The sequence below is a fragment of the Lithobates pipiens genome, unplaced genomic scaffold, assembly GCF_037356315.1.
Source record: "Lithobates pipiens isolate NorthernLeopardFrog02 unplaced genomic scaffold, aLitPip1_a1.2 Scaffold_8, whole genome shotgun sequence".
NCBI classification, from domain to species: domain Eukaryota; kingdom Metazoa; phylum Chordata; class Amphibia; order Anura; family Ranidae; genus Lithobates; species Lithobates pipiens.
In genome coordinates, this window is record NW_027507903.1 from 138,714,435 (window position 1) to 138,731,763 (window position 17,329).

General features: G+C 45.4%; 1 protein-coding gene across 1 annotated transcript in view; it reads right to left on the bottom strand.

Annotated features, from left to right (window-relative positions):
* Positions 1–12,013, bottom strand: part of RBM17 (RNA binding motif protein 17) — a 35,258-nt gene extending 23,245 nt beyond the window's left edge. Inside the window, exons 1-4 of the mRNA XM_077473210.1 lie at positions 11,873–12,013; positions 8,327–8,465; positions 5,897–6,010; positions 1,738–1,904 (exon numbers count right to left, since the gene is read on the bottom strand). Coding sequence (XP_077329336.1) covers positions 1,738–1,904; positions 5,897–6,010; positions 8,327–8,449 — 404 coding nt within the window. The 5' untranslated portion in view covers positions 8,450–8,465; positions 11,873–12,013. The remainder of the gene's footprint in view (positions 1–1,737; positions 1,905–5,896; positions 6,011–8,326; positions 8,466–11,872) is intronic.
* Between the last annotated feature and the right edge of the window lie 5,316 nt (positions 12,014–17,329).

Genomic DNA, 17,329 nt, shown 5'->3' on the forward strand with positions numbered 1-17,329 from the left:
GTCACTTCTGCCCATACCTCTTAAAAAAGGTATATTTTTTCAATGTCATTTTTTAAAATGATATATTTTTTTTTTTACTTTAAGTCCAAATATGAGATCTGAGGACTTTTTGACCCCAGATCTCATATTTAAGAGGACCTGTCATGCTTTTTTCGATTACAAGGGATGTTTACATTTTGTAAGAGAGATTTTTGAGGGTAAAAGTTTGACGCAATTCCACGAGCGGGCGCAATTTTGAAGCATGACATGTTGGGTATCAATTTACTCGGCGTAACATTATCTTTCACAAAATAAAAAAATTGGGATAATTTTACTGTGGTCTTATTTTTTTATTCAAAAAAGTGAATTTTTTCCAAAAAAAGTGCACTTGTAAGACCGCTGCGCAAATACGGTGTGAAAAAAAGTATTGCAATGACCGCCAATTTATTCTCTAGGGTGTTAGAAAAAACCTAAATGTAATGTTTGGGGGTTCTAAGTAATTTTCTAGCAAAAAAAAAAAAAAAACGGTTGTTTGTAAACGTCAAATCTGAAAAAGAAGCCTGGCCCTTAAGTGGTTAACCCTGAATTAGCTTCATGCCTGATTGTGATGCAGCTTACATGGGGTTAATGACAATGACATCCTTAGATAAAAAGGTGTACGGACCTGGCGACTGGCTGTTCATTCATGGCCACGGTAGCCTGGTCACATGCTCCCCCAAACCTTGAAGCACTGAGGTTTGGATTGTTCTCATAGGCAAAGTGACAGTTTCTTTAAGAAAAGCAGTGTAGTTTTATTCATACTGCTTTAAATACATAACCTTATAACAGAGAATGACTTCTTCCATAATTAGTTGGTTGATGATGGAGTGTGAGCTGGGCACCGCTACCAGCAGGAAATAAAATGACCTTGCTGCTCAATCAGCTGGCTTAAGCACGCACAAGCAAACTGCACATGCAAAGATTACTGGTATTAAATTGAATCCCTCTCATCAGCAGGCAGCTTAGATTATTTTTTTCCTTTTACTATAAACAGTCTGAGCTGTGTAATCCAGCAGCTTCTTTTGCTAGACATTTATAGTTATAGTATATGCTGAAGAAAGGAAGTCACTTTTCTACAGTAATAAAAACATAAAAATTGACTTTAGACTTGTTCATCATCACCGTTTTATTTTTAAAGCACCCACATATTCTGCACTACTTGGCAAGAGGCTAAACAGCCACTAAAATAAAAAAACATAAAGTACAAATAAGTACATTGATTGCTGGAGTGTTTAATATTACAGGGAAAGGGACAAAATGCAAACGATAGATACAAAATCTTTAGACTGCCACACCCTGCAAAGCCTAAGGGTAACAGAGTTTTCCCCAAGCACCCCGTAGCTCAAACAGGTCATGTCATACAACTTTCTAGTGTATTCACCAAATTCCTACCCCATCACAAGCACACAAATCCAATAGAAAATAAAAAATTAAGGGTCAGGCCTGCAATTTGAAGTTTTGTTATGCCATTGTGTATTCCTAATTAAGCGAGTGCCATCTAGTGGACAGCTACCATAGTATTAGTTTACATGCCCCTCTGATTGAGTTGCACTACAACAAATGTGAAACCTGAAACTGATGCTTGGTGCAAAAAAATAAAAAAATAAAACTTGCCCTACTTGGAAATAATGAACCCTAAAAGAAGCGGCTTCCTGTCTGAGCTTCAGAGTCAGGCAGGGCTCAGGCATTGCTAGTATATAGAAGTATAAAGGCACTTACTTTTCTCGTTCCTCAATTTCTTTTTGCCTTTCTATTTCACGCTGTCGCTGTCTCTCCTCCCGCTGTCGTTTGACCACTTTTTCAAATTCATTAGGGTACATAGGGTCATACTCATCTGCCAATGGAACCAACACGTCGCCAGTAGAAAATCCACTTGGAACAGGTTCCTACAAAAAATAAATAAAAAATGTATGCATTTAAGCAAAAACCAACTATGCACACATACCTTTGGATTTGCTTTTATAACTGCAAATCTGTAGAAATGCAGTGTGCCATACACTTGCCTATTAGACACATATGTATTATAGAAAGATGGATGCCAGTCACTTTTATGCTTGAACAAAGACATTTATTGCTCACAAATAGGAAAATGTGGGAGAGAGTGGATGGAGAATGAAGACACAAAGTATACGTATAAGCATTATATATCAAAATTGGACAGACACAGTAATGTGGACTGCACAATACAAGTTAAATCATAGGACAACATTGCTGTAAAAAGCACACACCCGGGTTCACATGCAGACCACAATCGCAAATTATAAAGAAGTGCAGGCAATACTGTAAATAGATAAGTGTGTGGGGGGTTCAGTTATAGTGCGATGGCAAGAAATCTCAGTGTTGTTAGCCTAGATATGACTGTACAGATACACTGTGGACATCTGCTCTCATCCACCCCTCAGGTTTGTTTATCATGCAGCATTGGTCAGTGTTGAGGGTCAGGTTGCAATGAGACAACTGGAAACCTTAGTGTTAGCTTAGATTCTGGCTAGTACATACAAACTATGGACATATGTCCTCACTGATAAGTCTGAGATCCCTAGGGAGTCTTAATGGCATAATGGTCATCAACCCTGTCCTCAGGGCCCACTAACAGACCGGGTTTTATGTATTACTTTGGGGAGATGCAGACTAGAATACTGCAAACACTGAGAAGCACATGATATCACCTGTGATGTATTTCGGTTATCTTGCAAACCTGGCCTGTTAGTGGGCCCTGAGGATAGGAGTCGATGACCACTGGCATAGACTACAGGCAGAAACAGAAACAAACATTCATTTACACTGTAATTTTCTCACTTTCAGAGAAGGGAGAAAGGGCACAGGATACCCTTAATCAAAAATCGTTACAATCATCAGACAGGCAGACTCCTTAGACAAAACACATCTGTACTTTGTAGAATAGGCCGTCTCCTGTGGTGACTGAACTTTACTCAAAGCATCATACAGAATTCTCTTGAAGCTCTCCCAGCCACCTCATGGGTCCCTGGTCCATGAAGAGTCACCTGTGGTACTTCTCTAGAACTCCATCCCTTTCAGCATTGTTTCCAGGTATTGAGCAGGCACTCATCTGTAAAATCTTGAACACCTGTATAGGCCTCATACAGACCTAGCAGCCAGGAGAGCAAATGGATAGGCCTCAGGCTTCTGGCCTAGCAGCCAGAAGCTGTTTCTCAGGCACCCACCGAGACAGCAGCCTGGGAGAAGAACTAGATAACCTGACTTTCTCCAAATACCTTCTCCCAGCATTCATAGTAGCCAGTTTGGCTGATTGTCTCGAATTGTATTGTAACGTCTACCCCGATGTTGTAAAACGCTGCGTAAACTGTCGGCGCTATATAAATCCTGAATAATAATAATGTTTATTCATAACTTGAAGTCACTGTAGCTCATTATACTAATGCCAAATGCAACAGCTCCACTGCTGAAACAGGATTAGGAGGAAGCCCTTTGATCCATAGAAACTACAAATTAGCCAGGCTGGCGACCACCCAGCACAACAAAATTTACCTATAGCCCTGCTTTAGGACAAGGGTGCTACAGTATGCAAATATTATAATATAGTCCAAAACCAGGCCATTTAGGAAAAAACTATAATATGCAGCTCTTGGCAGTTATCCGATCTGAGAGGGATTGCATGCAGAGGAAACAGAGTAACCAAGGTGCTGGATTAGAATAATGTAACCAAATATAAATTTACAAAACAAATATCCAAAATTACATATAAGCAAGGGAAGAGCAGCTCTGAGGTAGGGGGTAAAACTTCCGATCTACAACAACCCAGGGTGTTCCTGCCCACACCCCAGCATCAGGTTGTAGCAGTGTTTGTAAAGCATGGTACACACTATAATTTTTTTTTTTTCGTTCAACCCAGCAGGGCCGATTAAATTATAACTGACAGCTCAGGTAGGAGCCACTGTACTAACAACATGTTAGTACGGTGATCTCCCCTGATACACCCCTGCCAGAACACTCTGGTCAGCACTCTGAGCCAATTGCTCAGAGCGCTGATTGGGAGCCGAACGGCAGACCTTTTTCAGCCATGCCCCTTCGACAAAAGCCCCACAGGCCAAATGTTGGCCGGTTTCTATTTTACCAGCCGATGCCATTTGACATTCAGGCCACGTGTACTATGCTTTGGAGAGAGGCAGTTCAGACTCCGCTGGTGGCATACTTTTTGGGCGGGTCCAGCTCTCCCATCACCTAGCTCCCTGATCTGCTGGCCTGAGCTGTTGTGGATCAAAAGTTGAAAGGATTGGGCTACCTCCAAGCCCACCTGCCCCTCATCTATCCATTAGAATGCATGTGCTCCCACTGTGGAGACTCTCAAACTTATAAGTGTTAGGACTGCAAGCGATACAGGGTTCTGGGAAGGGGCCTTGCAGCTTATGCATGCGTCTGCAAATGTGTGCTAACTAAACCCCTGTTTTCAACGATTTGGTTGGCGAGTTTAGCTGGGAATTTTCTCTGGTTTTGTCTTTCATGCGTTTGCCCTTCCATGTGCTCCTTGCTGTAAAAGCCAGTTATAGATAGAGGCAGGAGACATCTCTTTGTTGAAAGCTTCAACCCCTACCTCAGAGCTGCTCATCCGTTGCATGTGTTTTTTAAATACATTTGGTTACATTGTTTTAAAGAGGAAGTAAACCCTGATGAGTTTACTTCCTCTTTGATTCCCTGCAAAGGTAAAGAATAATGGACTACTATGCATCGCATAGTAGTCCATTATGTGTCACTTACCTGACACAGGAGCCAGCGAAGCCACCGCTGTCCCCTGTAGTCCGGAGCATCCATCTTCTCGTGGGTCTCGCTGCTCCGCCGCTGTCATTCGATGAAGCCGTAATGACGTTACTCCCGCGCATGCGCACGGGAGCCGCCACTCGCAGCATATCGCCGTTGACAGCTGCGCGCTCAGTGCGCCTGCGCGCCACTGTCTACGGCGTATGCGCCGTAGACAGCGGTGCCTGTGTTTTGGCAAATATCTCCTAAACCATGTAGGTTTAGGAGATATTTCTTGGACCTACAGGTAAGCCTTAATCTAGGCTTACCTGTAGGTCAAAGTGGTTTGTAAGGGTTTACAATCACTTTAATCCAGTGCCTTGGTTATTCTGTTTCCTGTGCATATAATGTATGTTGTATGCAGTAAGCTTTTAGCAAAATATTCTTTGGTGCTACTAGGACTGTGGATAACATCTAGAAATGCGTTGGGTAGAGCTTTGGAAACTAGCATCACATGCTGTTGGCTTGCTCAGTGCGACAGTGTTTTTAGGTGAATTATGATCTGACAGCTTTTATTTTATTGTAATTCGAGGACAAAAAAAAAAAAAAACAACACACACACAGGTTATTGTGCTATAAGAGTATTTCTTTGTTATATCAACATGCTACTAAAAGGATTTCTTTTTTGGATGTGGAGGACTGGTCCTGCTTTCAACTTGCTGAGATTACCAAGTGTAATACTTCTAATAATGCGGGGAGGTGAAATCACAACTGGATTGCATATATCATTTGCATACTTTGACCTCCTTTACTGTTTGAGGCAATTACATCTGGTGAGTGGTGGCACTGATAATATATAATAGAAGGATCATCTTTCAAGATTAGATCTGTGAAAAAGGTCTCACTCTTAGTGCTGCAACCTCGTTATACATCAAATGGGAATTTTTGCCAAGCCTCTGGAAATTTTTTAAATCAATTTTTAACCTGGTGCTTCAAAGTTTTTTTTACTAATGTCATGATTATTATATAGGATTTATATAGTGATAAAAGTTTACGCAGATCTTTACAACATAAAAGGCAGACAGTATAATTACAATGCAATTGTAATCATAACAGTAATCATAATTTGTAACAATTTCAAAATAACAGCAAATAATGGTACCTTTAGTCCAGTGGCCACATGGGGTGGAGTATCAACAATTTGTCGGTCATCAGCGCTGGCTCTTTTAAGATCAATAACAGGTGCTAGTACTGTGCTCTGTTTTGTTCTTTGAGTCTGGGGGGAGAAAATAAAAGCAACTATTTACCCTAATTTTGCATTGTTTATACAGCTATAGGCAGAGCAATTTTTTTGCCAATTTTTTTTTTTTTTTTTTTTTTTTTTTACTTATTTAGTTACACTTATATGAAATCAAGAATAAGAATTACTTTCTTCCCTGCTATATTCAACATTCAAAGCAACCCTGTCACCACAGGGTCACTTTTACGCAACCATCATGTAAAACAAGATACAATAAACTTCTGTCCCAACTACAGCACATATTTGTCCAGTTAGATAGACTGAATACCTATTACCTCGATGCACCCAGTAATGCCAGCTCATATGTTCATGTAATAACATGCAAGCCAGTAGGAAAAAACAGATGGTAAGGTACCTATAACCTTAAGTAATAAGAGTAATCAGTTTCAGATTTGTACCTTTTCATTCGTTTTCTGTCTTTATTTAAGCCACTTCCAACGATCTCGTCTTTTTAGTGCCCTCTACCCAGTGCCGATCTGATGGAGGAGTTAGAACTACACAATTGCATCCTAATACCACCAGTGTCTGCACGCACAGGCAGCCCGGCTCCTTAAACCAGCCCTATCTCTTCAGCTGCTGGTGGGGAGGCTGCTTGCCCTTGTGTCAGCTGTTATAACAGTGAACAGGAGCCCATGCGGATTAGCACAAAGCATGATGGGACACGTAGTCCTGAAAGCTGGGCCACATGGATGTGGGAGCACACTCTGTTGGATGGAAGTTCATATATACCAGAAAGCAAGGAAAGTTGGTAATGCAACAAATAACAGTCAGTAAAATCGTATGATAAAATGTTTTTTTTGGGTTGTCCCCCATCGCCTCTGCAATGAGAACCGAGCCACCAAACACTGCCGATGGCTCGGTTCTCTCTCCTCTCCGAGCAGAGACCTGCTGACTCTCAATCAGCAGCTCTTCTGCTCCTTCACGCTCATTGGAGCGCTGAGCTGTGGAGGGGCGGGAAGCGGCCACCTCAGTGGCTCGCTGAGAGGCTGAGACTGCCATCAGACCAGGCACCTGGCGGACCCAGACTTCTAAAGTCAGGATGACGTGGTGCCTGGACTGACCTAAATTACATCAGCAGAGAGTGGACATCAGACTGCTCTCTGCTGGAAATGGGTCACATGAGTGCAAAACTAATTGCACTCCTGTGACCCATAGGAGAAGCCCAGTCGAATGAGCTCAGACTGGACTTCTCCTTTAATGTAAAAATGTTAGCATTTAAAACTACTTAAAAGCGGAAATAAAGTCCACAATACTCCATACTAAACCCAACTAATCTTAAAAATGCTTCCTTCCTCCTCTTAACACCTATTCTTACCCATTTTCTGCCTACTTTGATCCAGTAGTGTGATCTGTCAGTCAGCAGTGGCTGTATGGAAGAGAGAGCATTCAACAGCAGCTGGTAAAGCCTGGAGTGACATCACCCACAGGCTCCTATGGCCCATCCATTGTCAGCGCTCCCTCCTCTCCCCTGCAGCCACCCTAACTACTGATCATGTGACTGGATCAGAGCTGGCTGAAAACAGATAGGTATATACATCTTTCTTACCCAGGTTAGTCTGCATAGGTGTTAAGATGGGTAAGGGAGCATTTTTAAGTTTAGCCTGGAATTCTACTTCATCTAACAGACTGATGCCATTGAGGTCCCTTGCTGGCATCTTCTCCCTGGCTTCTTTCAGGGCTGGTCTTCAGTCATCTTGATAGGCTGGCATGGGATAATGTAACTCCCACTTACGCACAGGCATTCAGCCATCGTGGCAAACAGGAACAATGCAGGAATGTATACTGAGTGAAATTAGAACGAGGAGGCAGATAGGTTTACCTTATTGCATGTCTCTTCTCCAATAAACAACATGCCTGCTTGCAATTCCTTAAAAAATACTTTAGTGCCACTTTAAGCAATGGGTCAGCATCACATCATTCCTTTAGGGTGGGGAATTGAATTAAATATTCATGGAGGTCTACTCAGTAAAGTATTCTTATATCAGAAGTCTGAATTTTTTTTTTGCCTGTAAACTCCCCTGCCACAGAACTCCTGAAAATGCCTATAGTCGGCATGGATACATGGGAGTTTACAGGCAGAGACAAGTAAAAACTCAAACGGCTGCAGGAATGGCTTCTTTGAGCTGCAGTGTGCATGAAGCCTATACGTTCAATGTACTAATTGCATGTAAAAGGTTTGCTCTGCTGTTACCAGCCTTTGTAAATAACACAAAATGAAATTAGGTTTAGCAGCCGAGTAATAAAGGAGAAAGTGCAAGAGAGGAAGGAAAACCACTGCAAACAGTTCCTTACCTTTGCTTGTGTTAGAGCTGCCTTTTTGACTTGCAATTGTGACTGCAAGAGCTTAAAGTTTTTTGACCATCCTTCTGTTTTTGAATCACTAGTCTCAACTGCTAAATCGTCATATAAAGACATGATTCTGACCTTCAAGCTAGAGAGAAAAAAAAAAGAAGCACTGAGAATGATTATTGCAGAAGAACACCAGCTGGGAATGAACAAGGATACATTTCTTGATGGCGAGACAAAATAGGTGAAGTTTAAAGGAGAAGTATTGCCATACTATTGCCCGCTCCAGGCTCTGGAAGTATCCCTACAATATTGTTGGGATCCACTCAGCTTCTCCTCTCAGCACAAGGCTGAGAGCCAAAGCCAGGCTTGCCCTTCCTCTCCTCTGCCCAGGGCTGCAGTGAACAAAGACTGACTATCTCCACTCTGAGAAGACCAAGAGCTGAATGATCAGCAGTCATGTGATCGATCAGTTCTCAACGTGGGACCGATGCTGCAGCACTGAGGCAAGTATGAATGTTCTCATTTTGGCTGCGTTCACACTGATGTAGGGGTCCGGTTTTTCATTTCCGGTATTAATCCGGTCCGAATTTTTGCCTGAATTCGGCCCCGATAAGGAATTAAAGACACACAGGACTCCTGAATTGCCAGGGAGATGTGTGAAAAGGCTCTATAGAGTCACAATCTCATGTCATGCGGGGGAAATACATCCGATTCGTACTAGTGTGAACCCAGCCTTAAAGGAATGAGTCGTGATGGAAATATGAGAGTGGCCACTAATGATTTCTTATGGAGTGGACTTATTTAGAGCCAACTTTAAAGGGGTTGTAAAGTGAAATGTTTTTTCACCTTAATGCATTCTATGCACTTCACTAGGTCAAACTCCAGGAAAAACTGCATTGAGGAGGTTGTGCTTTGCAGTGTGCTTTTTTTTTCCCCCATCAACTATACTTACCTCTGAGTCAAGTGCCCCACGCAGCTGGTGTAGCGGTCCAGAGATTTGAAATCTCAACTCTTCTTTCTCTTCCTTCTACAGTGCTTGCAGGACAGATCAGAGCAATTCTGATTAGTCAGCACAGGCAGAGTATTGTTCTGATCCATCCTGGAAGCCCTGCAGAAAAATAAAAGAGCAGTTATTTAAACTCCACAGACTGCTAAACCAGCTGTGTGGGCACTGACAGCTCATCACCCATGGGGGTAGGTACAGCAGGGATAGGGTGGTTGGGAAGGGTGTAAAGTGTTAGTTCACCTTTTATTTATTTATTTTAAAGGCGAATTAACCCTCAAAGCACTGTGAAAAAATGTAGCATGTGTGCAATCCACCCGAAGGCGGAGATGTTTAGTGAACAGGGTACATAGAAAACAATTGTTTCCTATGTGCCCTTGAGGTTGCCATCCTTGCCCAGGGACAGAAACACATCAGACACTACACAGTGTGAACAAGCACCTTAAAGTGATCATAAAGGTAAAACATTTTTTATCTTAATGCATTCTCTGCATCAAGATAAAAAAAAAGTCAAGGTCAGGTCCCACCAGCCTTCTCTTAAATTCTTCACAGGATAGAGATCGGGCTCAGGTATGCGCCTTTCTGCAGCAGCGCTGCTCTTCTCTCCCCTTCTCTCAAAGGAGCCATTGGCTCCTGCTGCTGTCAATCAAATCCTGCTTGCTGCAGGAATTAAGCCCCTTGTTTTTGGTGGGTGCTACTGCCTGCCAAACGTGACCCATTCATAAATTGGGCAACTCTGCAAGCGTTGAGCAACAGCATGATTCTGCGAGGTCCAAGGGGGTGAAGCAGGTTGTGAGAAAGCAACGATGCCCGCTTTAACCCCTTTGCTGTACTGCACAAGGTTGCAGGGCATTTTCAGAGTGGCCTCATTCACTTGTATGGGTCATGCTAGTCATTGCAGCTAAAGGGAGTGCAGCTGTGGCAGGGGTGGTAAGCAGGTCTTCACTATTTTACCATCCCCAAAACTGCAAATGAACCCTTACTGTTTTGAGCCCCCTATAAGGCTACTTTCACACTGATGTGCTGCGGTTTACCTGTACCTTGGGTGCAGTGCATTTGTGACTTTCCTGGGTTAGCTACGCTTTGCCATAGTCTTCTATTATATCCTGCAGGTGTGGTGCACATTCGCAAAGTGCAACAAAACTCCTGCATTCAGAAAGAGCACCAAACCCACAGAATAAAATTGAAGTCTATGGCTAAGCGCAGCAAACCCACAGGAAAGCAGCAGGTACACCGCAATGCACCCACGGTGTGGGTAAACTGCAGAACATCAGTGTGAATGCAGCACTATACTGTTATATCCAGTGTATTACTTCACCCTGACCTGAAGATCTCTTCTTCCCTGCTGCTGGTACCACTCTGGAGAACGCTAGTAGGGATAAGAGATGGAGTGCAGTTGGTGTCACTCCACATGGCACAGGAGCCAGACCTACAGAGGAGACAGCTTATGTGGCTCTTGCTCCCTACTACAGCTCTGCACATGGGGTGTGCGTGTTCGCACACCCCATGTGCAGAGCCTGCCAGAAAGTCGGCACGGCACTGCGCTAATCACAGGCAGTGGGCAGAACAGTGGTGTAGTGGGTAGCACTCTCACCTAGTAGCAATAGGGTCACTGGTTCAAATCCCGACCACGACACCATCTGCCTGGAGTTTGCATGTTCTCCCTGTGCCTGCATGAGTTTCCTCCCACACTCCAAAGACATGCTGGTAAGTTAATCAGATCCGGTCTACAAAATTGGCCCTAGTGTATGTGTTTGTAAGTGCGTCAGGACCCTACGGGGTAAATAACCGCTATATCAAGATGCAACTCAACTCAGGGAGACATTGTCCAGCTGCAGAGATCTGGAAGTGTCTCACTGCCTATGATTAGCGTAGCACAGTGCCGACTTCCAGACGGGCTGTGCACATGGGGTGTTATTGACAAGAAGTCCCACTACACGATGCTCTGGGATGGCAGCAGCAAGCCCAGACCAGGATCTGCCAATCTCCTGGTGCGATCTACAGGTTGCTGACCCCCGGCCTACATGATAGTTAAATCAGAAATTAAGGCAGTGTGGGCGAGCATGGTGACGACACATCACTGAGCGTGACAACAACACAGCATTGATTTCACAGGAGGCCATTCAGCGTTGTCACCCTACATGAGGGGTGACAAACTGCATCAGAATAGAAAAAGCAGCATGATGAGTTATGCTTCTATTTGGATGTGAATGAAAGCACCCTGTGTGGGATTGTTAGGTACAAACACTACAAGGTAGGCCAGGCAACCAGCATGGCCCATAATAATAATAATAAGAAGACAGAGCTGACACCATGGTGGTGTACCTTCAAACAACCAGCAGCCCAGGGAAGACATGACCCGAATGAGAGTCTTCTAACTCATAGAAAGGAAAACAGAAACAAGCAGGCGGGCAGCTACAAAACATAACCGAGCATGTCAGATAGGAGAGACAGCACACTAGGCCGCAAAGACCAAGGCTCGCCTAGCAGACACTGCTTGTGCTGTTTGAAGCGGTACAGGGCACAGTGTACCCTCCATCACTCACCTACTGTATACACATACACTCCATATAACCCCGGGGTACAGAGAGCAGCCTCCGCCGTATCAATCACATTCACTACCAGCACAACCGGAGACACCACAACGAGGCTTGCACCGCACAGCGTGCCAGGATGTGTGCCGAGCTGACGTCTGTAATGGGCGGAAGTGAAGTGGCGCCATGTTTAGACCTGGCATGGAGGGAACATGCAAGCTACAAGTTGACATTCTTCGTTTATTTTCCTCTGTATACTCCCTCCTTTCCTCTCTCACATTGAAGTATTATAGTATTTCTTTTTATATATAACAGAGTTTTTGTGCTGCAAAAAGAATGTTTGATCCCTTCCCCCATACTTATTTTACGCATGCACAGCTTTGGGCTTTGGAGTTTCAGCAACACTCTATGCCTGGCACATCTGCAGATTTCACGTGCATGCTGGTATGCCAGTTCAAGAGCTTGTCCTCCAGGCAGAGCGCTTTGGCACATCTGCAGATTTCACGTGCATGCTGGCATGCCAGTTGAAGAGTTTATCCTCCAGGCAGAGCGCTTTGGCACATCTGCAAGAGCGGCAAGAATAACATGTGGCCAAAAAAAAAAAAAAAGTTAATTTTTAACGTATTCAAGCTTAAGTGGAGGGCCACCCTGAAAACCAAAAAATGTTAAAAATGACAAAAAAATCAAAAAAAAATAAAATGAAAAAAAAATTTTTTTTTTACTTACCAGAAATGCCTGCTTGCTAGGCACTTTATCCTAATCTTCCTCTTCCTCCTCCGCGGAGATCTTCTGTCTTCTGTCTTCGTCGCGGCGTCTTCTGGGTAATGGGTCGCGCTGTGTTCTGGGAACTGTGTGTTCCAGAACACAGCGCGTCCCATTCAGAAAGCGCTGCGGGACTCGCGCATGCGCAGTAGCTGCGGGACTCGCGCATGCGCAGTAGGAAACGGGCAGTGAAGCCGTAAGGCTCCGCTGCCTGTTTCCCTTAGAGGGAATGGCGGCCCCGAGAGCCGAGGTACGGGTCGGCCTCGGGCGGCCGACATCGCGGGCGCCCTGGACAGGTAAGTGTGTTTATTAAGTCAGCAGCTGCAGTGTTTGCAGCTGCTGACTTTTTTTTTTTTTTAACTGGCCCTCCTCTTTATATGCATACCCTTCTTGGGGTAGAAGCGAGGGACACCTATGTAAGTATAGGGCACACCCCCTGCCACGCCCCCTTAAAGGAGAATTATACACAAAAAAATGAAACCACCCACACGTTTTTTTTTACCACTACTTTTTTTTACTTAAACTGGCTTTTACTGGTTTTTGAAATGTACAGATGCTGGAATTTATGAATTGGATGAAAGGTTTAGCACTGGGAAACACTTTTTGAAGGATAAATAGTAAATTTTATATAAAACTATATAGATCAGACCAAAATGAGGGACAAATGAGGAGGAAAGAGGGACTGTGCCAAATCAGGGACAGTCCCTCGAAACAAGGGACAGTTGGGAGCTATGAATATCATAGTTGCCAACATTGTAAAAAAATGTATAGGGACACTTTTTTGGCTGTAGGTGGAGTTTTATTATAATTAGGGGGGGCATGCGTTTGTAGGTGTGGCATAGCAAAAAAAAGAAAAAGGCGCATGGTTTACGTGAAATAGTGGGCGTGGTTCAAATGGGGTGTGGGTAGAGTCTGAGGTGAATGAGAGATAGAGAAAGAAAGGGGAAAAGAGGGAGAGAGAGAGAGAGAAAGAAGGAGGGAAGGAGAGAAAAGGAAGGAAAGAGGGATGGAGGGACAGCAGGCCCAAATCCTACACCACAATAGAAATGTGTATTCCAGAGTTTAACAAATCAGCAAATAAATGTAGCACTGACCCCTGAAGGAGCAACTGATTTAATTGGGCTTACCGTTACCTTCTTGACCTCGTGTATGTCTAGGGGTTTCCCGAGGTAGATGGCCCAAGAACTGCAGAGATTGACGCCAGATCCGCTTAAGGGATTTTTATTTGTATAAAAGAATAAACAAACACAGTTTTTCAAAGGAGGGTTAGAGGGTTTAGGTAAGAAAGTCCAGGTACTCTTGAACTAAATCATATGGACAAAGGAGTCTCTCACATTAGGAAATCCAGAGAATAGCCATTCACAGCTGGATCCTCACCCTTATCTGATAGTCCTTCTCTCACCAGGCCTAGCAGCAAACAGGGTGTTTAAATCAAACAAAGTCTCCGCCACAGACTTGTTGTAGAACACTTGAATAAAACTGAAAGATGTAGACAACTCAGCGAACTCTCGTACGGTACCAATATCTTACAGCCGGTCCGGCGATACCATACGAGACCAGATTCGCTTGGGGTCTTTCAACTTAGCCTCCAGGCTCCTGCTGAGAAGCCAGCCTTTGCATGGCGTTCTCCCGAAGAGTCCTCCCCTGGATGCTTCTACAGTTGCTGGGCCTCTCCACAAACCAAGACGGCACCGAACCACCTTTGAATCCTTCTTTCAGTTACTTTGCCTCGGGCCAGCAAGCCCAGAGACTTGGAGTTGGGTGGATCCGCACCCTAGGCCATGAGAGCCCTAGGGGCTGGTCAGGAGGACCAGGACCAAACATTCAGAAAGCACTTCTGGACCAGAATCCCGAAGTACGTGATGTCAGCACCTTAAGTACCCTCTCCCAGAATGCACAGCAAGAGTGACACACCCACTGGGCTGGTTCCGAGAGAGAACTGACACTTAATGCACCCAACTGGACTGCGTTCTAGAACCTGCCAGAGATGACAGCGCCACCTATGGTCAAGCAGAACACAGTGCAATCCAGCCAGACTGGTACTGAGGCCACAATTTAGAGTAATTAAACCCAAAACCAAACTGCGGTTCCAGGAAGATTAAATGCCAAAAAACAGGGCGCGTACTCTTCACGAGCCGGTGCTACATAAAGATACTCCAAATACCTGGTGTTATCGCTTCAATCATCCCAGGACCATGGTTGTTATGGTGTCAGGGATAATTGAAGTGTATTATTTCTATTATTAGATTGTAATATAGAATGAAATCATTCAACCCTGAACGTGTCGCCTGCCACCATATGCCCCCAGCAGAGTCCGTCCTTACATCAGGTGCCCCCAGCAGAGTCTGTCCTTACATCAGGTGCCCCAGCAGAGTCCGTCCTTACATCAGGTGCCCGCAGCAGAGTCCGTCCTTACATCAGGTGCCCCCAGCTGAGTCTGTCCTTACATCAGTTACCCCCAACAGAGTCTGTCCTTACATCAGGTGCCCCCAGCAGAATTTGTCCTTACATCAGGTGCCCCCAGTAGAGTCTATCCTTACATCAGGTGTCCCCAACAGAGCTCCTCCTTACATCAGGTGTCCCCAGCGGAGCCCCTCCTTACATCAAGTGTTCCCTCGGAGCCCCTCCTTACATCAGGTGTCCCCAGCGGAGCCCCTCCTTACATCAGGTGTCCCCAGCGGAGCTCCTCCATACATCCAATGTCCCCAGCGGAGCCCCTCTTTACATCAAGTGCCCCCAGCAGAGCTCCTCCATACATCAGGTATCCCCAGTGGAGCCCCTCCTTACATCAGGTGTCCCCAGCGGAGCCCCTTCATACATCAGGTTTCCCCAGCGGAGCCCCTCCTTACATCAGGTGTCCCCAGCGGAGCCCGTCCTTACATCAGGTGTCCCCAGCGGAGCTCCTCCATACATCCAATGTCCCCAGCGGAGCCCCACTTTACATCAGGTGTCCCCAGTGGAGCCCCTCCTTACATCAGGTGTCCCCAGCGGAGCCTCTTTATACATCAGGTGTCCCCAGCGGAGCCCCTCCATACATCAGGTGTCCCCAGCGGAGCCCCTCCTTACATCAGATTTCCCCAGCGGGCCCCTCCATACATCAGGTGTCCCCAGCAGAGCCCCTTCATACATCAGGTGTCCCCAGCGGAGCCCCTCCTTACATCTGGTATCCCCAGCGGAGCTCCACCTTACATCTGGTGTCATCAGCAGAGCTCCTCCATACATCTGGTGTCCCCAGAGGAGCTCCTCCATACATCAGGTGTCCCCAGCGGAGCCCCTTCTTACATCTGGTGTCCCCAGCGGAGCCCCTCCTTACATCCGGTGTTCCTGCAGTGGAGCTTCCACTGCCATTACCGTAGATTATTAGTAACAGGCCAAGGTAATCAAGATAGAAGCGGAGCTGGCCGAGTGGCTACATTAGAAATTGAGCTGTGGCGCCGCCCACCCCTCGCCCATTTCCACAACAGGTCACAAACAGACCGGCAGCGGGGCAGGGGTGCCAAAGCTCAATTTCTATTGTCAGCCACATGCTGAGATAACAAATAACCTTTAGATGTAAGTCATATCCTTTTTGCACTCTGACCCAAACCACTGTCATTGCAGACAGAAAGAAAACATTGTCACTGTGACATGACCTAAGAGCACAATTCCAGACAACTTAACCAAGGTCACTTTTGGAATAACTTGTAGAAAACAAATGACAGCTTTCAGATCAAAGGAGGCCTCATGAAGCACTGCGGCTTCCACATACACGTACCAGCCACTTTATTAGGTACACCTTGCTATTACCGAGTTGGACCCCCTTTTGTTTTCAGAACTGCCTTAATTCTTTGTGATATAGATTCAACAAGGTGTTGGAAACATTCGTCCAAGATTTTGGTCCATACTGACATGATAGAATTACGCAGTTGCTGCAGATTTGTGCGCTGCACATCCATGATGCGAATCTCCCGTTCCACCTAGGGTTGCCACCTTTTCATTAGCCTCTTCCTTAATGGTGCGTTAAGTATGCCCTCTGATATTTATTGTTTTCGTGTGGATCGAATATCATCCTTCTGTTTTTGAACAGAATTGCACCCATTGGGATGGGGACGGCGGATGGCCGGGGTTAAACTTGAAGAGCGAATTTCCTTCCTTTTTTTCTTTTTGTTTCCGCTCTGTGTGTGTTGCGTGCGGAGTGAGGATCGAAAGTGAGGCTTGGTCCTCGCTCTGCCCGCATCTATCACCTTGTACGTGTCTACGTCGGGTAGCCACCAGGGATTGGTCGGCTGCCCTGACATGATCACGCTGCTAGCAAAGGCGGAGACACTGTTTTGAGTGTCATTTCCGCCCTCACGAATGCGAAGATAAGGCTTCCGATACGTCATCGGAAGCGAGGCTTGGCTCCCGCTGGTGTTTAGCGGTGAGCCAACGGTGATAGGCTGAGCAGATTTTGTGGTATAATGATTGGCTGGCGCGTTGTGATGCTCTTGCGTCACTTCCGCCCTGGGATTGCCAGTGATGTCGCAGCCGCCCATGAAGGAGGAGGCTTGGGCCACAGGACAGTATATAAATGAGGCAAAATGGCGTGTCACCCGAGCCCCGAGATGACGTGACATTTCACGAAACGCGTCGGGCGGTGTGACACGCTATTCATTGCCTCCGAATAGACCAGCTGGTGAAAGGTTATTGATGTAGAGAATTGCGTCTGGCCGGCGCTGCCTACTGTGA